General features: G+C 34.5%; 2 protein-coding genes and 1 long non-coding RNA gene across 15 annotated transcripts in view; 1 reads left to right on the top strand and 2 right to left on the bottom strand.

Annotated features, from left to right (window-relative positions):
• The window catches only part of SCFD1 (sec1 family domain containing 1), a 114226-nt gene extending 97484 nt beyond the window's left edge, over nt 1-16742 (bottom strand). The window contains exons 1-6 of the mRNA XM_060619425.3: nt 16611-16742; nt 10048-10118; nt 7714-7802; nt 6351-6441; nt 4041-4163; nt 2528-2615 (exon numbers count right to left, since the gene is read on the bottom strand). Of these exons, the coding sequence (XP_060475408.3) occupies nt 2528-2615; nt 4041-4163; nt 6351-6441; nt 7714-7802; nt 10048-10118; nt 16611-16668 (520 nt within the window). The 5' untranslated portion in view covers nt 16669-16742. The remainder of the gene's footprint in view (nt 1-2527; nt 2616-4040; nt 4164-6350; nt 6442-7713; nt 7803-10047; nt 10119-16610) is intronic.
• A 10-nt stretch (nt 16743-16752) lies between these two features.
• LOC132669514 (uncharacterized) lies at nt 16753-22091 on the top strand. Its single transcript, XR_013556170.2, has 3 exons — nt 16753-16820; nt 16997-17048; nt 22008-22091. It is a non-coding gene; the product is annotated as an uncharacterized LOC132669514 (long non-coding RNA).
• Nucleotides 19513-22652, bottom strand: part of G2E3 (G2/M-phase specific E3 ubiquitin protein ligase) — a 64848-nt gene continuing 61708 nt past the window's right edge. For all 13 annotated transcript variants that reach the window (XM_081795908.1, XM_081795913.1, XM_060619417.3 and 10 more), the window contains one exon: nt 19513-22124. In XM_081795908.1, the coding sequence (XP_081652034.1) occupies nt 21868-22124 (257 nt within the window). In that variant the 3' untranslated portion in view covers nt 19513-21867. The remainder of the gene's footprint in view (nt 22125-22652) is intronic.

Below are 22652 nucleotides of genomic sequence, written 5' to 3'. Positions count from 1 at the left end.
AACATGATCACTTAAAGCACTTGCAATGTCTGAGAGGATTTGGCACATAATTACCAAATGGTTAAGAGCACTGTCTCTGGATTGAGTGCCTCGGTTTAGTAACCTGGTTCTGCCATTTTCTTATCAAGTTACTGAATATCAGTGCCTTGGTTACTTCATTCAGAAAATGGGAATAATACCTACTTCACAAAGTTACTCTGAGAAGTAAATGAACCTGTACTGTAAAGTGCTTATAGAACTATCTATTAATATTATAAATATACTATGGAGAATCTAGACAATTAACCATGTAATTATGCTTTAAAATTAAACTTGTACTTTAAATTTAATTCTTAAGTTAATTCTTAATAATTTCAGACTTATGATTCTTTAAGATATAAAAAAAATTAATTACATTTATAAGTATGTGAAGGTGTAATGAATTTAGGCTCACTATAAATTTAATTATTTTTACAAATTCTTTAAATATTAGATTTATAAATTTGCCTGGTCTCATTTTTAAAGTATTTAAAGAAAATACTAAATTTATAAATGCAATTTAAACTGTTTAAGGGAATTCAGCAAACCAAGTATGCGGACTAAGCTTGTTCATTGGGACTGATTAGAATCTAGTCTGTTTAATCTGAGTTAACTGATCAAAAAAGTTAAGGTGCTTGGTTAGTTTTTTTGTTTGTTTTGCTTTGTTTTAATGGAACACTTCATGAATGTGCATATTATCCTTGCACAGGGGCCACATCAATCTCTGTATGGTTCTAATGTTAGTCTATGTGTTGCTGAAGTAAGCACAAGGTGCTTTGTTTTTATATAACCAGATTTACAAATAATCTAACAATTGGTAAGTTTAGTTTAAAGTTAGCTGAAAGAAAACTGGGCTTTCAACATGAAAGACAGAGAGACACAGAGTGTGAGCAGGGGAGGGGTAGAGACAGGGGAGACACAGAATCTGAAGCAGGCTCCAGGCTCTGAGCTGTCAGCACAGAGCCCGACGCAGGGCTCAAATTCACCAACCGTGAGATCATGACCTGAGATGAAGTCGGTCACTTAACCAACTGAGCCACCCTGGTGCCTCTTAAACAGCTAATTAATTTACAACTCAGTTAATTGTAAATAGATTTATATAAGTAACAACTACTGTCAAAAATCTATGACGTGGGTAATTCACCAAACACTTATACCTTTCAGGGATGTTGTTTAATTTCACCAAGAAAGCATGCTACAGAGCTCAGTAAAAATAAAAAATTGATGTTCTCTTCTCTCAGGGAACTTAACATCTGGTCCAGTATTTCATAATAGGGTACCACTGACATTTTGAGCAGATAGTTTTCAGTTATGAGCATCATTTACACACTGCAGAACATCTAGCATCCTTAGTCCCTGCTCAATGAACGCTAGTAGAGTCCAGCTAAATGTGACAATCAAAAACACCCTTATATGTTTCCAAATGTCCTGTTAGATGGACATACTCTCCACTTAAGAACCGCTGAAATTTTAGCCACAAACATCTCAATCCTAAAGGAGCAAAATTATTGGTTATTTCAATAAACTGGCTAATCATTATCTCCTATAGTCTGAGTTTCCTTTAAAATATTCCATGTAAATAATCAATGGAAATATAAGTTTTAGGTAGGCAAGATGAGTAAGTTTTAGAGATCTGCTATACAACACTATCTATAGTAAACAATACTGTATTGTATACTTAAAAAGGTTAAAGAAGTAGAACTCATGTTAAGTGTTCCACACACAGAAAAAGCAACACAGACAATAAAATGTGGTATGGGTGTTGTGTGGTTGTGTGTTTCTATGCATGTGTGGCCTGTTAGTTTTAATCTACATCCAGGAATGGTCTGTTTACCAAAAGTGGGAATGCAAACTCCAGAGATGGTTAGATAGCATTTGATCAAATACAAATATTCAATCTACTGGTGAATAAACAAGGTATAAAAATCAAGGGAGTCTAACAACCTGTATTTGAAAATGGCACCTATACTTCATTCCTTAATAGTGCTATAGTAGCTGTTGACGCCTTAGCCAACCTTTTGTGAATACTTATTATGTGCCAGAAACTTTTCTAGGCATTTTACACACACTAATCCATTTAATTCCCACAAAAACTCTGTGAGGTAGATAGTATTATTATTCCCACTTTACAGATGAGGAAAACTAAAGCACAGAGAAGCAGAGTAACTTGTTCTTGTCCAAGAGTCAAAGCAGTAGAAGACTCATTGAATCCTACTACTAAAATACTGTCTTACTTGTCATGAATAAACCATTCATGTAAGCTGCTGTGGGGTAGGTACCTAAAAAGTCAGAGGTTTGGTGCTTCATTGGGCTTGCAAAACACGTCTAGTACATGTTGTTATATGTGACAAAATTCAGTCTAAGACTTGTTTTCTTTGTGTGCTTTAAAAAATCTTTTACAGTTGTACTACTGTAAACAAAGCTGGTTTTTGAGAGTACTAAATGTGCTATTTTTTTTTACAGTACATCACTCATTTTAACGAATTACAATATTCCTGTTTTTACATACCACGATATGAAACAAGCTCCTTATTTTGATTACATAATACAAACATATCATCTTCCAAAGTAATAAAATTGAGATACTGATCAAAAACCTGGAAATAAAAGAAAAGGTTTATATATCAATTTTACAGTATTTTTGAAAATTTTATTTATTTTGAAAGAGAAAGAATGAGCGGGGTGGGGACAGAGGATTCAAAGCAGGCTCCAGCTGACAGGAGAGAGCCAAATGTGGGCCTCAAACTCACTAACTGTGAGACCAAGGGTTGCATGCTACCCTGACTGAGCCAGCCAGGAACCCCAATTTTGCAATACTGAAAGCACATTTAGCTTGACTTAATCAACCAATGGAAAATAATGGAAAAAATTACCATTATATTTAATAACCAAAAATTATACCATGTGGCAGATTGCCTCATTGGGTAAGAATGAGGAGTTGATATTAAAAAGGAATATAAACAAGACTTTGGTCAATAAATTATCAAGGAGGAAAGTACTATCTTCAGATAACAACATTTATGAAGATAAAAAGATTTTTTCAAAAACTGTGCTTGGGATGGGAATGTATATCAGTTTTGAAGAAAAAAATTGCAATTTAATTTTTATGTTCACTTTAATCACACTTTCCTAAGTAAGTCATAGTAACAATTTTTCCACCATGAACACTTATAAGTGGGAAAAAAGTTATACTAGTTCTTTAGAAGGGCAAATCAGGAGAAAAATTAAGAAAATTCTTAGAAGTACACTGAATTTAGTTAAGCAAATTGAAAACCATTCCTATTATTTTATGTAAAATAATAAACTTTGAAAAGAAAGAACATTAAAACATAAGCCTCAAAAACTAATCAGAAGTAGTAGTAGACTATCTAAATCTTAGAATGAAAACTCAGTGGGAAAAAATGGGAAGCAAATGTATGGTTGTTTTGTCTTTTATTTGCCCTATATGATTCCCTAGAATTTCATGTCTTGTCCAATGTCAAAAAGCACAAGGCACAGTACTGCTGTAACCAAGAAAAGATTTGACAGATTTATTTATAACTAAGCTGAACCTATCTAAATGGTAACTATGATGTAGAACTGCTGGCCTGTTGTAAATTCCTTCCCTCTTATAATATGTAATGTAACTTCGTTGGATCTTCTCTCCTAAGTAAGACCTGAAGATAATACCGTGACTATAAATAAAATAATGTCAACATATTTTTAGTATAATTTGTAACAACCCAACTGTCAAACCATTTCTAAGTTGAGCTAAAAAGATGATACAAATCCTAGACTAAAAGACTGATTAAGCATTTTATTTTTATCTTTCAAATTCATCAAATAACAGGTACCATTAGGTTGGTGTATTCTGCCTAGTTCAAATTATAGGTAATTTACATTATCAAAAAAAGTACTGAGTCTAAATATTTCTTAGGTTGACCTCGTCTTTTGTAAATGAGAAACTTAAGTCAATTAACAGGTTTTAAAATACACTAAATTTTACATTAACAAAATGTCATCAGCTAATCAAAATCTCTTACCTTGGCTACTTGTGTTACTGCACTAGCAGCTAATGCTGCATTTGCAATATCTTCCAGTTTACTTCTTGAAATAGCAGAAATAAAATTTAAGTAATATGATTCATAGAGTTGATTTCGCAGATCCTATAAATACAATGAATACTTCATTCCTATGCGCACATATAAAAGAGGACCACAGACAGAAATCATTTAGATACTGTAAGAGTAAGATTTTGGAGGATAATACACAGATTTAAGTGACAATTAAAAAAACCCAAGAGAAGAAAGTTATGTAGAAGTACTAGTTACTTGGTTGCCAGATATAATGGACCTATATATTAATAATTAAAGTTATAATTCTATTATCAATAAAATTCTACTAATTATAGTATCACACAAAACTGCTCTGAAATAGTTTATTTGCCTTTTTCTTAAAAATCTCCAGAAATGGCTCTCTTGTAAAGTAAAATGCTTATTATATTTTGCAGCTAATACCTTCTATTGCTCTGGTCATTTAATAAAACAACACACTTCCTTCACTGTTCAGACATAATTCCAATGACCAATTCCAGAAGTATTACTTCTTAATCATCCAAAAGTACCATAATTTAAGTCAGGCAAATTCTTAAATCAAATTTACTTATCTTCTTAACCTCTAGGAAAAACAGATATCTAAATAACCATACAGGCATACCTTGGATATATTGCAGGTTCAGTTCCAGACCACCACAATAAAGTGAACATTGTAATAAAATGAGTCAAAATAATTTTCTGGTTTCCCAGTGTCTATGAAAATTATGTTCACACTATACTGTGGTCTATTATGTGTGCAAGAGTCTTATGTCTAAAAAAAGAGTATATACCTTGATTAAAAAATACTTCAGGGGCGACTGGGTGGCTCAGTCAGTTAGGCGTCCGACTTCGGCTCAGGTCATGATCTCGCAGTCCGTGAGTTCGAGCCCCGCGTCGGGCTCTGTGCTGACTGCTCAGAGCCTGAAGCCTGTTTCAGATTCTGTGTCTCCCTCTCTCTGACCCTCCCCCGTTCATGCTTTGTCTCTCTCTGTCTCAAAAATAAACGTTAAAAAAAAAAATACTTCATTGCTAAAAAATTTAAGCTTTCAGCGAATTATCACTGATCACAGATCACTATAGCAAATATAATAATAAAAAAGTTTGAAATAGTCTGATTATTACCGAAACGTGACAGGCAGAAAGTGAGTTAATGTTATTGCAAAAATGGCATCAACAGACCTGCTTGATGCAGGGTTGTGACAAACCTTCTCTTTCTAAAAAAGTGAATTATCTGTGAAACCTAATAAAACAAGGTATGCCTGCATTTCTTTTAATCTAAGAAAATGTCAATTGAAAGAGGCACCATTATGTTATGTAACACCAAGAAAGAATTAATGCTGCCAATAAAATTCTATAACACACCATCAATTTTAAGATGCATCTGGTATTGGAGATGTTTAAGTGTGAAAAACTGAGGATTTGGAGGCTGTGTGAAGAAGGTAGCAAGCAGGGCAGTGGTTTAACAAAGGTTGGGACATTGGTTAAAGGATAAAGGACTAATAATTATGAGGACTGAGAAAATAAGTATGTTGAGGATATTGGGGGTCATGTTTGTGACTGTCAGAAAAAGGAGTTACAAATTTGTAAAGGGAAAAAGAACTAGGATAAATCTTGTATTTCTGAAATGAAACTGTTTTGGATATTATATATGTCTACAGAGATAAGGAAGAAAATTGCTAGAGTTAAATACAGATATAACAATGCTGATTCTAAGAGACACATGTACCCCAACGTTTGGCTACTGACAATAGCCAAAGTTTGGAAAGGGCCCAAATGTCCACCAACTGCTGAATGGATAAAGAAGATGTGGTATATATATTCAATGAAATGTTACTTGGCAACCAAAAAGAATGAAATCTTGCCATTTACAACTCTATGGATCGAACTAGAATGTATTATGCTAAGTGAAATTAGTTCAGTCAGAGACAAATACATGACTTCACTCATACGTGGGATTTAAGATACCAAACAGGAGAATATAAGGGAAGGGAAGCAAAAATAATATAAAAATAGGAAGGGAGACAACCCATAAGACACTCTTAAAACTAGAGAACAAATGGAGGGTTGCTGGAGGGGTGTCGGATGGGGGCAAGGGCTAAAGGGGAGAGGGGCATTAAGGAGGATAATGGTTGGGACGAGCACTGGCTATTAAATGTAAGTGATGAATCACTAAATTCTATTCCTGAAAAAAAATTTTTTGATTAACAATATAAATAAAAAATAAAAAAACCTGTCCCTACATATAAGAACTCATATTACCTGGCACATTCTGTCAATATTTTCTTCAGTTGGCATTACAAAGTACACTGCAGGAACATCTGGAATAGGATCTCGATCAGAGTGTAAAAGCCTAAAAAACATAAAATTCATCTTTTTCTTAGTCATTTATCTAAAAAGATCGTTTAAAACAGTACTTCTCAAACCAAGGATGAATCATTTTACAGACAATGACCAGTACACTAAAAGCTCTTGCTGCAATTAATCGTTTAACCCAGGCTTCTCCTTTTATCAGTGCTAACGTTATTTGTTAGTAAGATCCTAATGTCAGTCTTCATCTCTTCTATTACAATCACCTTTATTTCTAATACCAATATTCCTCCTGAATAAGAACTAAAGCACATTCAATAGCAATTTTATTCCCATTTTTCATAGAAATATGTTTGGGGGAGGGTGAGCAGAGGAAAAATTCAGTTCTCCAAGAGAGGGAAAACAGGAAGCTGGAGGAGTCTTTAAAAACAATGAAAAAATTTAACCATAAGTAAAATCAAATATATATATATACACATATATATGTATCTATGTGTATACACACACACACACACACACACACACACTTTAATGTTTATTTTTGAGAGAGAAAGAGAGCAGGGGAGGGGCAGAGACAGAGGGAGACAGATTTGTTATATTTATCAAACATACCAGAAATAATATAATAAAATACATTCAGTAATTAAGAAGACAACATAGATAGCTCCTATAGTGGTTAACAATCATTATCCCATAGATACTTAAATTTTTCATATTAACGATAAACTAATTTAGACATTCTTTAAAAAGTATATTCAGGGGTGCCTGGGTGGCTCAGTCAGTTGAGCGTCCAATTTCAGCTCAGGTCATGATCTCACAGTTGGTGAGTTCGGGCCCCACGTTGGGCTCTGTGCTGACAGCTCGGAGCCTGGAGCCTGCTTCAGATTCTGTGTCTCCCTCTCTCTCTGCCCCTCCCTGACTTGTGCTGTCTCTATCAAAAATAAATAAATGTAAAAAAAAAAAAAAATTAAAAAAAATAAATAAAAAGCATATTCAAACTGAAGGAATAAAAAATTTTCAGAGATGGAAGAGAACTTAAGACAACCAGTTCTGTTCTTTCATATAAGAGGGTAAATTAGTCTTTACGAAAAGACATGAGAGAGAAAATTTAAATTCTGAAATTATGAAACTTCAGACTGAGAATTATTTCTAACTTCAAAGTAAATAGTTAAATGTTGTTTTATACAAGTACTGTAACCTAACATTTTATGTATTAATGATGTCCTTTAATAACTGGATTTCAAGGTGGCCAAAGATATCCTTTAGCAATATATCTGAAAACAAATGTCATTATTAGAAACATGTTAAAACTCACAGATGCAGAGTGATTCCCATGTCTCTCAGCTCTTTTACTGATAGCAGTGGAGAGATGATATCTTGGCCAAATCTGTCATAAATGAGCACCTGGTTTAAAAAAAACGTGTTTTTGAAACTATCAGTAAACAGTTGATAGAGAGCTCATATTAAGACAATGTTGAAGTATATTCTATTTTAATAAATCATGTATGCTGAATTCTTATACTTACCTCAATTTAATATTTTCTGTCATTGCCCAAAACGTTCACGTATGTCATAATCTAGTTTTTAAAGCATGATCACTTAGGCTAAATTAATATTACATAAATTTATTCTCATAGAATATTTTTGCTAGGATAAACATACTAGCAACATACTACAAAATACTTATCTTAAGCTATAATAAAGGATCTTTAATATTCAGCAAACTCACATACACTTCCCCCACCAAGTTTACATCAATCCTTTCTAAAAAGAGAGAAGTAAAAATAGTCCCTCTCAAAACTAATGGGTAACAAGTTCTAAGACTGTAAAGAAAATTTGGTAATTTAAGCATCTCAGGTTAATAAGATGCTCACTTAAAAAATGAGTGAGTGACTGGGTTGGCTGGGTGACTCAGCCAGTTAAGCATCTGACTTCGGTTCATGTCATGATCTTGTGGTTCTTGGGTTCAAGCCCTGAATTGGGCTCTGTGCTGACAGCTCAGAGCTCTGAAGCAGGCTTCAGATTCTGTGTCTTCCTCTCTCTCTGCTCCTCCCCCGTGTGACTCTCTCTCTCAGGAAATGAATAAACATAAATAAACAATTTTAAAAAATTAAGTCCCTAAAGAGTACATGCTAGCCTTATTCTGTCACATACATTTCTTCACATTCTAAAATATTATAACTGACATCTTTGAGGGGTAGAAAGAACTCTGAATCTTCTAACTTAAAATTAGTTTTAGAGTTAAGGCTAATAAAAGAGAAATTTCAACTAGTGTTTCTTTAAAACTACATCAGTAATTCTTTACAGAGTAAGAAATTGCTAATGAGGGATGAAACGTGCTGTCATAAAAAAATGTGTTTCCTATATGACAGCATTTCCTTTAGAAAAGCTAAAACTCTTGGGTGCCTGGGTAGCTCAGTCAGTTAAGTGTCCGGCTTCGGCTCAGGTCATGATCTTACCATCCATGAACCCTGCATCGGGCTCTGTGCCGATGGCTCAGAGCCTCAAGCCTGTTTCTGATTCTGTGTCTCCCTCTCTTTCTGCCCCTTCCCCACTCACGCTCTGTCTCTCTCAAAAATAAAATAAAAACATAAAAAAAATTAAAAAATAAAAGCTAAAACTCTTCTGCTCTAGTTCTAAGAGGCTGGGTATTATTAATCTTGTGATACATAAGTAATGGATAGGGAAAGAATTTGACACAAATCAGATTGTACCCAAGAAATTCTCGAGCTATTTAATTCAAAAGCTTAATAAAGGCTTTAGAAACAATAATCGAGCATTGTTTATTCAAGGAGCAATAACAGGATGCCCACAAATAAACATGAAAGAAGGCAAAAATTAGGGGATATTTTGAAGCTTAACCTAGGAATTCATATAGATGACCTTAACCATCTTTAGAGTTAACCAAAGGACTTATAAGGATCATCAGAGTTTTCAAAACACCCCAATAGTTACCAGGTTGAGTTGTTCTCAATCATTAGCAAAAAAGAAATATAAAGTGACTATAAACTAACAAGTGTAAACCTAAGCAGCTGAATTCTAGTTTGTCTGAAGAAAGAAAGTATAAAGTTTAAAATGAACAAGCTTAAAGAACAGGAATTTTTAAAGGTACTTCATCATTTCTCAAGGGAGAAATATTATAGATTGCTTTCGGGTCCAATTAACAATTTTACTGACAGTTTTATATATCATAAATTAACCAGCATTATGGTTTACAAATCACTGTCTCATGAGTCGGTTAAAACTGGCATTCTGGTTTACAGATCACTCTCTACCCAAGTCTGACTAACCTTGAACAAGCCTGCGAGATCCAAATTCTGGACCTGCAAAGCTAAGGAACAAAACATCAACCAGATGAAAGACCTACTAGTGAGGGGCCATTCAAGAGATCAGCTGGATTCCCTAGATGCATATTATTATCCTTGCCTGTCTCCCACCATAAAATGTTTATTAAAAAGATTCACATTAAGAAACCACGTTAAATAAAAATAAACTCTCCATGCATAACTAAAATGTGCTACTGTTCAGCATTAACAAGAAATTCCCTCCAATCACCACCAATAAAGACCAAGCAAAAATAATTAAAATAAATTAAAGTTAAAATATTAGTTAAATAAAGTTAAAATAAAATTAAAATAAAGTCTCTTACCTTCCATACTGGTTCTCCAGTGCTGTTTTTAACATGAGGCACATTGAAATTCAGCATACGCTTCAAAGCCACTGGAAATGAAAACAGTCTTATTAAATATTATCATTGTGGGGGGCGCGTGGGTGGCTCAGTTGGTTAAGCATCCAACTTCAGCTCAGGTCACGATCTCACAGTCCGTGAGTTCGAGCCCCGTGTCGGGCTCTGTGTGACAGCTCAGAGCCTGGGGCCTGCTTCAGGTTCTGTGTCTCCCTCTCTCTCTGCCCCTCCCCTGCTCATGCTCTGTCTCTGTCTCAAAAATAAATAAAAAACATTATAAAAAATTTTTTTAAATATTATCATTGTGGAACGCCTGGGTGGCTCAGTCAGTTAAGCAACCGACTTCAGCTCAGGTCACATTCTCACGATTTGTGAGTTCGAGCCCCATGTCAGGCTCTGTGCTGACAACTCAGAGCCTGAAGCCTGCTTCAGATTCTGTGTCTCCCTCTCTCTCTCTGCCTGCTCCCTGCTCACACTCTGTGTCTCTCTCAAAAATAAATAAAAAACATTAAAAGAATTTAAAAAAAATTATTGTTTTTCATGATTTCATTCCCCACCCCCCTCATCTATTACTTACCACCTCAAAACAAAATGCACAAATCACTCTAGTAAAACTGATAAATCAAATGAATGGATATGTAAAAGCAGGTCAGACTGTGTAAGACCATTCCATCAACAGCTAATTGGGTAAGTGTTTGGGGAGATTTTCTGTCCCCAGATGACAATGTGGAAAATGTTCTGAAAGAAGCCTTTTCCATTCCTCCTGACAAGCCCCACACTACTCTTTTTTAGTTTAAAAATATTTTAATTCCAGTATAGTTAACATACAGTGTTATACTAGTTGTAGATATATGATAGAGTAATTCAATAATTCTGTACATTACTCAGTGCTCATCATGATGTGTACTCTTTAATCCCCATCACCTATTTTACTCATCTCCCCACCCACCTCCCCTCTGATAACCATCAATTTGTTCTTTATAGTTAGGAGTCTGTTCTTGGTTTATTCTTTTTCTTTCTCCTTTGCTTATTTCTTAAATTCCACATGAGTAAAATCATATGTTATTTGTCTTTCTCCGATTTATTTCACTTAGCATTATACTGTCTAGCTCCATCCACGTTGTTGCAAATGATAAAGGGGTAGCACCTAAAATATATAAAGAACTTATACAACTTAACAACCAAAAAACAAATAATCCAATTAAAAATGGGCAGAAGACATCAATAGACATTTCCTCATACGTTTTATACAGATGCAAAAAGAAATTTTATCAACTACAAATTTGCAGTGGTCTCAATAGATAACTGGTGTTGTTGTCTATTTACTACTGTCTGGCTGAAAGCACAGATCAGCATCACTCTTTTGAAAAACAAAAACTACATAGGATATATTTAAGGGGTTCATATACAAAACCTTCATACAGTAGGTCTATGTTTTAGTTATCTTGTAATACATTTTATGACCAATTTGTCTCATCAGATTCAATGAAAAGTTATACTGTTCAATATTATATGCTCCATGGAAAAAGTGAGACTTTCCCAAAGATATGGTAGATAACTCATGATAAGAAAATATACAATTTCTAAAATCAAAGCAGTTATGCTCTATGTGTTATTGAATTTTGAGATTTTTAGTGCTCATCTGTTCATGTGTATTGCAGATTCAGAAATATTTTCTAAGGAAAATTAAAATCTCTCTATACTTCTGTGTGAAGTTGAAAAGTCCTTGGGGTGCCTGGATGGCTCAGTCGGTTAAGCGTCGACTTCTGCACAGGTCATGATCTCACGGTTCATGAGTTCCAGCCCCGCATCGGGCTCTGTGCCAACAGCTCAGAGCCTAGAGCCTGAAGCCTGCTTCAGATTCTGTGTCTCCCTCTTTCTCTGACCCTCCCCCATTCATGCTCTGTCTCTCTCTGTCTCAAAAATAAATAAACATAAAAAAATAATAATTAAAAAAAAAAAAAAGGAAAGGCCAAATATTCAAGGAAGGGTATTAGTTGGGTAATTTAATTTTTAAGACTGGCAACCCTGAAATCTATTTGGTTGATCTTTAAAAGCATTTGGGGGTTCCTGGGTGGCTCAGTTGGTTAAGCTTCCAACTTTGGCTCAGGTCATGATCTCATGGTTCCTGTGTTCAAGGTCCACATCGGGTTCTGTGCTGATGGCTCAGGGCCTGGAACCTGCTTCGAATTCTGTATCTCCCTCTTTCTCTGCTACTCCCCTGCTCATGCTCTGTCTCTCTCACAAAAATAAACAAACATTTAAAAAAATTAAAAAATAAAAAATAAAAGCATTTGGATTAGACTTTATTAATACAAAATAATCTACAGGTCATACTCTTCCCTACTTAATACGTTATACTATATATTATATATATAGTATATATAATTGACCATATAATATTCAAATCACCAGTGTATTAATTTTTGGTATATTGATTCACACACTAGAAAAACCTCTATTAAATGCTAAGCTTACAGATACTATGATATTATACAAAAAAATACATAAACAAGCAAAAAAACACTTTGGTACTTAAAACTGAAGTAACATAGGAGGCATACAAGGTGCTGCAGAATGAACTCTCCCACTGAGCTTTTAGCAAGTTCTTCCACTTCCAGGCAATATAGCCATCATCACCCTGGCACCCATGGCCCAACAAAAAGAAAATCTTGTTTCTAGGAACTGTTCACATTCTTGGGACAACTAGGAAAAACCACAGCCCAGGCTGCATCAGAGTCCCAGGTGTATAGTTTCTCTAGAGCTAGGCCTTACTTTACTGAAAAAGGCCAGTATCAGCAGATATTCCCACATCTGCCTTCCTAGTCCCATCTAGGTGAGTTTCTTCAACTGTGATCCTTGGCTAACTTGTTAACAGATTTTGACACAGTGGATTCGTTAATAAAGTACAGGGCCTGTGTTCAAAGAATATGTAAGAATGTATTTTTAGTTTCATCAGAGTAACTCTCCTATAGGCTTAAATCATTGCTTTTAAATGAAATGGCAAACTAGTTTTCTTTATTGGCCCTAAACATATCATTTCTAGACTTGGTTAATATAGTTTCACCCTAACCTGAAATATTTTCTTTACTCATCTGCTATATATTCAACCACATTTACTATTCATTCAACAAATGTTTAGTTATTGTTTACCATATGCTGGGCACTGCTCCAGCCGATGGCACTAAACACAACAGACTGAATAAAAATTACCTATCCTCAAGGAACTTTCATTTTAGTTGGGGTAAAAACACAACAGATTAAGTTAAACATATGGCATATAAGATTATATTAAGTGCTATGGAGTAAAACAAAGGGAAGGGGGGAGAGCTGCAGTGTAATTTTAGTTTTACTTATTTTTATTAAAAAAATTTTTTTAGTGTTTATTAATTTTGAGAGAGTGAGAGAGAGAGAGAGAGAGGGGGGGGGGGGGACAGAGCGAGAATCCCAAGGAGGCTCCATGCTGTCAGCGCAGAGCCTGATGTGGGGCTCAAACTTATAACCGTGAGATCATGACCTGAGCCAAGATCAAGAGTCAGATGCTTAACCAACTGACCCATCCAGGAGCCCCTGCAGTGTAATTAAAAAAAATTTTTTTAACGTTTATTTATTATTGAGAGACAGAGCATGAGCATGGGAGGGGCAGAGAAAGGAGGAGACACAGAATCCAAAGCAGGCTCCAGGCCCTGAGCTATCAGCACAGAGCCTGACGTGGGGCTTGAACTCACAAACTGCGAGATCATGACCTGAGCCGAAGTCAGATGCTTAACTGACTGAGCCACCCAGGTGTCCCCTTGCAGTGTAATTTTAAATACAGTAGACAAGAAAGGCCTCCTGAGAGGGTAACATTTGAGTAAAGATGAGAGAGTGAGCCATGCAGATGTCTCTGAAAGAATATCCAGAAAGGGGTAACAAATAAAAAGGCTTTCAAGTGGGAGCATTCCAACGTGTTCAAGCAAAGGGGAGAGCAATAGGGAGTCAGGTCAGAAAGTTAAGCAGGAAATATATCACATAAGGCCTTGTAGACCACTATATTATTATTTTGGTTTTTACCAGGATTGAAATGGAAAGCTGTTGGAGAGTTCTGCGCAAATATGTGACAAGATCACTTGTTACTTTGTGGGGAAAAAAAATGAAGGGGAACAGGAATATAACAGCAAAACAACTAAATAAGAGGTTACTGCAGAAATTCTTGGCGTTCTGGACCTGCGTGAAAGCAATGCCAACAGTCAAATTGTGAATGTATTTTCAGAGTAGAGCTAGTAACATTTACTCACAGATCTGATGTGGGATATGAAAAACAGAAGTCAAGAAACCTTAAAGGTTTCTGACCTGTGCAACTAACTACAAGGGTGGAGTTGCTATTAATTGAAATGGGGTAAATGGAATTCAGAGGAAAAGGTCCAGGCCTGAGATATAAACTTGGGGATCATTAACATATAGATGATATCTAAAGCCAAGAGGCTACATTAGGTCACTGCAAGAAAGAAAGCAGTGGATCTGCGGCTTGCCAAGGTTGAGAAGCGGGAGTGTTGAGCAAGAACCTTCAACAGAGAGGCATGCATGAAGGGCAACGATAGGTAACACAGGATGTTGTCTGTTGCACTAAAGGTAAGAATAAAGAGGGTGAGTGATCCAAGAAACTTTCACAAATCAGATGACTTTTAAGATGACCTTTAAAAGATAAATATTCTTCAAGCAGGAAAACAAAAAATAACCATGCTAGTCAGTTATCCTCTCTATACCTTAGTTTTCTCATCTATAAAATGGAGACAATACACATAAAATCACTTAAAACAATGCTTAGGAATACTATTCAGTATCAGCTATTATCTACCCAAATAGATCGCAAATTCCTGTGTACCATGGTGTCTTCATCTAGAATATTTGAGAACTGATTCTGAGTTACTTCCAAAAACATTCTCAATAGTCATGAGGGAAAGGTTTACTTCTGGTACTCTAGCACACATATAGGGGTTTACCTTTGTCCGAAAATAAGACAGAACTCAACTAGAGTACTAATCTGATAAATGATTATTATGGCATAACCTATCTAGTTGTAATGTGAAATCTTACTACAATGAAGTGTATTTCCACAGAAATTGAAATTATATTAGGATTCAACATTCTACAAAGTTTCTGCATATAAAAATTACTACCATAAAAATTTTATTTTTCAAAACGCTGCTTTCTATTGGTTTCTAAGCAAAACGCTGCTTTCTAAGTCTTCCTTGATATGTTATTTTATTTTAATATGTAACATGACCTAATTCATTGAGCTTCATTAAGCTGTCAGAACCATACTGCAAAGACAAGTGGGGCTTCTATTTGCTTACTGGTAAAACGTATGGCAGGTATTCCCCAAACCTTACTTACTTAAATTATGCCTAACTTCACCTGATAGCTTATACTAAATTTATCTAATGGAAAAAGCAGAACACAATTCCATATGCACTGTGTTATCACAAGATAGTCTAATCATTTTTTCTTTGAATTCCTAAGGAATCAAGCACAGCTGAAATCCCTTCTGGTAAGCCATATTAATTTTAACCATTTATTTTCCAGTTCGAATTAACATGCAAAAGAACTTAATTACAAGGGAAAGAATTTCCAATTGTGCATAGTCTTGATGGTTTGTTTCTATCAGCTCCTCAGAATTCACAGCCTGCCAACTTTCAGGACAATTCGCTAACAGGAACAAACCATTAGTCTGTAGCTAACAGGTATAAACTCTGTTGTCATCAGAAGTTTACAAAAAATAAGTAAATACAAAATATCTAACATGTAAAAATATGAAAGCTAAAGGGAAGAAGTATGTACTTTAAAAAAAACACATTTAACGGTACAAACAGAAGCTGTATGACTGCTCTATCGAGGATGAAACTAATACTTTTACAATACTAATTTGTCAAACGGTTAAAATGACAAAGCTACTAATTCATTTGTTTTTTGCCATTCTTGAATTCCATTCCAGTAAGCTAAAGAAAGAAATCTTTATCACTGGGCATTTCTCTTCAGGTACCCCCAAAAGACTGGTCCAAAGAAGAGAAATGGCAGAAGGTAAGCTGCTCTGAAAGAATACTTAAATTTTGTAATTGTGGAGGAAATGCCCCCAAACTAAACTCTTTCAACATTAAAATCTAGGGAAGACCTGGACCAGGCACAGAAACAAACCCGGAGACTTCATAGGTGGCAACACAGGGGAATATCTATGTTGTTATCTGCCAGCTGCCAGATATTCTTGTGATGGCCTTTTGAGGCCCAGCAGAAAAGGGACAAGAGCAGGGCCATAGCAACCCTTAAGCCTCTTTTCCTGAACCACAAATGAGGCCGCGTTCTCGAGCTATTACATCTCTTGCCTAAAAACTCAAAAGGGGAGGGGCTCTCGATGCTCTGGGAACTGGATTGAGCTTCAGGAGGTCCATCTCAGAGCTGCACACACCACGACCGAGGGAGGGCGACAAGCAGGAGAAGAAGAAATACCCACCACAGGCACAAAACCGCAGGGAGAAGGGAGTAAGACGTACCTGTTTGTCTCTCTCGAATACTGGCTGCTGCAGCCGTCGCCATCTTGACTCCCACCATCCACTGCCCGGTTAGTGAAGAACCCGAGGATTACGTGGCTGCCCGGACTGCCCCGGAAGCAAAGCCCAGAGGGGCGGGGTCAAGGGAGGTTCCTGGTGGCCGGATCCCGCCTCCTTCAGCTCTCTTCAGAGCTTGGAGACGCAGTGAGCTTAGTTAGTACCTGAACACCTGGTAGTGCTTACTTTCCAGCTGCGTAATAGTAGAAATTTTTATCCTATCTAATCAAGCCACAGCTTCTCAGATGGTAGCTGCGTTGAATAGAGTTGTTAGGGTAGGAGCGTGGTGTAATGCTAAGAACCTAATTAAATACTAAATTGGTCGTTTACAGATCTCTTAAGTGGTGAGAAGGCTCTAGGGGATCTAACGATCACTGGACTAAAGTAAGTGAAGCTCCAGGAACAAAGTAGGCTTTTAAAAGCTGCCTCCATTCTCCTTCCCAGTGCAGCAGGAGAGGTCTCCCCTTTGCCCCTTTCCCAAGGAAACAGGCAGCTTTGGAGCATTGCTCTAATTTGGCAGATTTCTCAATCTTATCTTTTAGGCAAAATGGTCTAGTTTTATGGTGTTTTGCGTACATGAACACAGGAGCTAGGAAGATTCAAAATAGCAAACTGAATATCCTCCTCCTTTGATTTTAGTAACTGCAAAAATCACATGTGGGGGAGGGTTGCTTGGTTAATGGACAGCTGGTTTTTAATATACACTTGAAACTGCGTGATGACAAAACATATCCGATATTGATAACTAATTTTGGTTATTGTGTAATTTTTTGTCTTTATCAAGGTGTAATTGACAAATTCAAAAGATAAAGTTTACACTGTGATGATCTGATATAGTTATATATTGTGAAGGGTTCCCCCCATCTAGTTATCACCTCCATTGCTTCACATATTTATCTTTGTTTTGGTGAGATTTAAAATCTACTCAGTAAATTTCAATTATACAATAATCAACTGTAGTCACCATGTTATATATTAGGTCTCAGACCTTATTCATCTTCTAGCTGAAAAGTTGTTACTGCATCAAATGACCTACATGTATAATCTTAAAAAAAAAAAAAAAAGTCAAATTCATGGGAAACAAAGAGTGGTTACCAGGGACAAGTGACTGGGGAAAATAGGAAGAGGTTGATCAAAGGTTATGAACCTACATTCTTTACCTTTAAGAACTGCATCCTCTAGTTTTCACAGCTAACTGGCATATTCACTAAAAACTTAACTGGAACATTTACTATTTTATTCAGTGTTATTTTGAAGGAATTGCCAGTGATCTAGATGTACTGTAATTAAACAGAAATAACAATCCCTACCCTAGGGGAAAGTTGTACTTCATTGTTTGTCTTCATGAAATGTAGAATATATAGACTTTCCCATCTTCCAGTACCTGAAAGCCCAATCTTCATTTGTGTACTTTTACTTTCAAACGCAAACCTGTTAACCATTTCAGTTCTGTCACAGACTTCTTCCCAGGACTCTGAGTCACAGTAATATAAAACATTAAAACAATGTTTAACAGTTCTATACAATATATACATATGGAATAATATAGTGTCCTGACTAAGGAATGCACTTAGGGTGGCAAAAACGTATAAAATATTATACTCCACAGAAGAATGATTACAGTAGACAAATATAAAATAGACCCTGTGAGGCTGAGATTGAGAAAGGAATTTGTTACCCATTTTTAAAATCAGAAAGAATCAAACTATGGCTTCAGAGTGTTAACCCCTTATTTACTGTAGCCTGGCTCTACCTATCCAGATTTTTGGCTTAAATAATTTATCCTGACAAAAAAACTATTATCTTACATTAGGGAATAGTTTTAAGTTTAACACAGAATGTCACAGAATGGCTTACTGAAGAGGTTCTCAGGTGTCAGTCAGAGGATTCAGGATCTCTCAAATGTGAAAAGGATCTTGGATCTAGTATTGTCAGAATCTTAACCTCAATAAATCCTAACAAATTATTTAATTTAGCTCATATAAGCACTTCACATTTAGTAGCATGAACATATTTATTTAACAAACTTCATTGTAATTATCATGTTTTCTGGTTACATCTGAAGTCTTAAAAAAAAAAAAATGGAAAAATAGGCTGACACATCAACTATCACCTAGTATAATACCTGGCATATGTTGGGCAACTGGAAAAGATAAGAGTCAAAATGAGAACTTGAAAATTGGGTCTTTTCAAAACAATCCAAAATTTTCTAAACTACATACACATTCAAGTAATCCATTATTCAATGTGTTCTTATACTCTGTATTGCATTACTTAAAGCATAAAACTTTGTATTGCATTACTTACAGCATGAACAGTAGTTTAATAGCTTATTCTAAAACTAACAATGAAGCATGTGATAATCCCTATATAAAAAAGAATTACATTATCATAAATAGAATCTTGTTCTAATCATTTTCTTATAATGACTAAATACTAAAGGCAAAGTCATGGAGAAAACTTACCTATTATAATCTCCTTTACTTAGCATTCAGTATTGAGTATAAAAGTAACAATAGATTACATAAATTTAGGGAAAAAATTACTGAAAGTTTTAGCATAAAGTAGAAGCCAAAGTGAATTCTCTGGTTAGTAATCAAATGAAAGCTTTTTACTTGACCCAAACAATGGCTTATTCATAATATGGAAATTAAATATTACAAAGTATAAAATCATAACCCAGTTTGATGAAGTATTTTAAAGAAACTTTAACCTTAAATACTAAAACACTAAAGTGACTAAGTACAAGAATACAAAGAATTGTATAAAAGGTCTTCAGACGAAGTTCCCATAACAAAAGGCTTAAAAGATGTCTAAAAACAAAGAATTTAAAACTAACCAAAGACCATTAGCAGATGTGTAATAGGTGACTTTATGGTTTTCTTCAATATTGAGACCAATGGAAAACAAACTTGAAATATATGGCATTTTAACAACTCAAACAGTTAGGAAATACAAATACACATTGATAAGGTTTCATAGCATAATGACTTTAGAAATTCAATGTCAGTAAGAGTTGTGCACTGGCTATAACAATGAATAGAAAAAAGAAAAAGAACAATCACAATATTAACCATTTGACATAGTAACACTGCAGAAAATAAATATAGGATTCTCTACTATGCCTTAACTATACAGATTAACCTAAATATCAAATTAATGGAACATCCTTAAACCCAGAAGATGCTTTGCAATAAGTATGCTTCACTTTAAAATGTGAATATCCTAAATTATTATTTACATCATACCTTATCCCTAAGTCCCTGTCTACACATAACATAGTGAAATGAGGAACTGAAATACTGTTTCTAGTTATCGCCAACCAAGCATATTGCTTCCATACAAACCCTACCCTACCCAAAAACTGTGTGAAATTTCATCAGTTTTAATTACCACTTCAGGAGAAATTAAAACTACAAATGACCAGAAAATAGCTTTAATTAGGTTTTTTGGTTTATACTGGTTTTTAATTTCATAAAATCTAGGTAGGGTTGAGAAATATCCAATTTATCATCACATTTAGAATAAAAGCTATATGGAAAATTTGAAGTTTATATTAGGTATTCAAACTTTTATTAATCCTTTAATTACTTTTGATAATTTAACAATTCAAGACAAAGACATGCCTTGTGTCAAGTTCTTAAAAACTTCAAGTTAAAATGAAACTGTAATTTGCTGGATCTGTCAGTAAGTGTAACAAAGGAAATTGTATTAGGATTATGTTTTAGTTTTCCTTTGGTATTAAGAGATATGTTGTTTTCCTTTAAAAAGTATCAATAATTAAAGGATGTCTTGGGGAGAATATGATAATAGTTGATTATCTGCTATGTATATTTAAAAAATGTGATTAAAACCAACCTCTCATAAAGATTTACCTCTTATCCAATTTACCTTGGTGGAAAACCCATTTAATATTTGATAACAGATTAGGGACATAAGACTTTTCCACTTTCTTCTTTTGTAAGAACATACACATGGGGACGTGACCATGGGACTATGTATCTTCAAATTGTTATTATATGATTTTTTTGTTACTTTTAGGTGTTCTTTAATTTTTAGTAACATTAATAAAGTTTAAAAGGCAAGGAAAGGTAAAGAGTTTATAGTAAGATACAATGAAACACTATAGTTAATTCTGCATGGTGACATCAGAGTGGGTTTTTCATTCTATTTGCATTTCTTTCTCATGTTTCTAGGTTGCTTTTATAACAACAATATCTTTCAAGAGCAAAGAAGATAACTGTATAACACAGTGGTACCAGTTTACCTATCATTCAACCATCTTGGTAATAAATAACTGTCAAATAGTCAAACCTACCACATGGCGATGCAGAGATAACTGAGACACCAAAAATGATTCCGGATCAGACATAATGTGATTTAATACAACACGGGATACAGAGAGGGTAAAAAAATCCTATGATTAAAGACAAGGCTTTAAAGAAGACACTTTCTTAGGTATTTTCAACTATATTTTATCCACCTCAGAAGTGTTTTTAAGACCATACGGAATGTCCATAGATTTTAGAATATTTGTGCAATTCTGCTTTTCATATAATACTTCCCATTAGGCATAATCTAATTGCAGTGAAGGTCTGTTTTAATATAAATCAGTAATCTAAAAGCATTTTTAATCAATTTAGTGCCATCCTAGAAAAAAAAAAAAACAAACAAAAAAAACACTTACAACACGTTCCCTGGAATATATGCCTTTGATTTATATAACAGGATTTATCAATTAGCTTTTCTATTTAATGCTTTAAAATAAAATAAGAAATAATTTGAAAATTTTGTAAAACTAGAAAAAACATTGTGGCATCCTATAGCTAATACCAATTTGCAGAAATAGTGAATACAAGTTTTTTCCCCCATATATATATATATATATATATATATATATATATATATATATATATCATGCTATTATACTTGAAAAAAGTCTGTACAGCTATTTTAAAACTATTTATATTAAAGTTTATGAAGCATGTATTTTAAGAAAATAGAAAAATATCAACTTTGACTGGTATACTTTAACACAAAAAGTTTTTAGCTTAAATGGCCAAAACATCCCTTTATGTTCATATCATAAATTTTATTGGGCCAAGAAGCTGACAAGTTTGTTCAAAAATGATGATGGACAGATTTCTGAAACAAAAAAGTATCAATAGCAGCTTTTAAAGAAGCATGTCTTTGTTCAAAACATTTAATGTCCAATGTAGTGAGTACTTTCTTCCTTTTCTAGTCTTAGAGTGTTTTTTATGGCAAAATCCATATTTTCTTGAAATTCTTGATATGTATTGGTGATTGGAAGAGCTAAACAGTTATTACACTTGTTTCCAACAGGAAAATCCATATGAAGACACTCAATTGAAGGAGTGGGTTTAAATCCAGCAGGTGGAATGGAATTGCAACCAGTTGCAAAAGTAAGAATGTCTTCCATTGTTACTGCAGATTTACCATCTGAAAAGTTTACCAAAAAATAAATCCATGTTATATATATTGCTATCATCATAGACTCTTTCCCAACTAGACAGTGAATGAATATTTAAAGGCAGAGAATCTAACATCTATCTTAGACAAACTAAATCACCAGATCAAATATATTAAGAGGAAAACTGTACATCCAATAAATGTTTATTTGAACCTCAAAGTAGAACTCAGAAAATCATTTAGTAGAACTACTCATTATACATTCGAATGCCTTCTCTAATATAAAATTATCATATAATTAAAGAGGTTCAGTGGGCATGATAATAAAAATAATTTTAAACCATTTCCGGATCATCCCTATTTAAGAAACTAGTTCATCAAATGCAGAGAGGAAAAATAAATGGTGTAAAACAACTAAACAGCCCACCTAAAAAGAATTTTAACTAAAATTTAAATCCTTCCTGCTCAATTTAAATGGAATGATTTTACATAGCTAATGCTCAATGATATTTACCATTTCCATAGCCCTAAGCAATGGATGAAGAATAATTTAATTTA

This window comes from Panthera onca, chromosome B3, assembly GCF_046562875.1.
Source record: "Panthera onca isolate mPanOnc1 chromosome B3, mPanOnc1 haplotype 2, whole genome shotgun sequence".
In the NCBI taxonomy this organism is placed as follows: domain Eukaryota; kingdom Metazoa; phylum Chordata; class Mammalia; order Carnivora; family Felidae; genus Panthera; species Panthera onca.
This window is presented reverse-complemented; position numbering and strand designations above follow the sequence as displayed.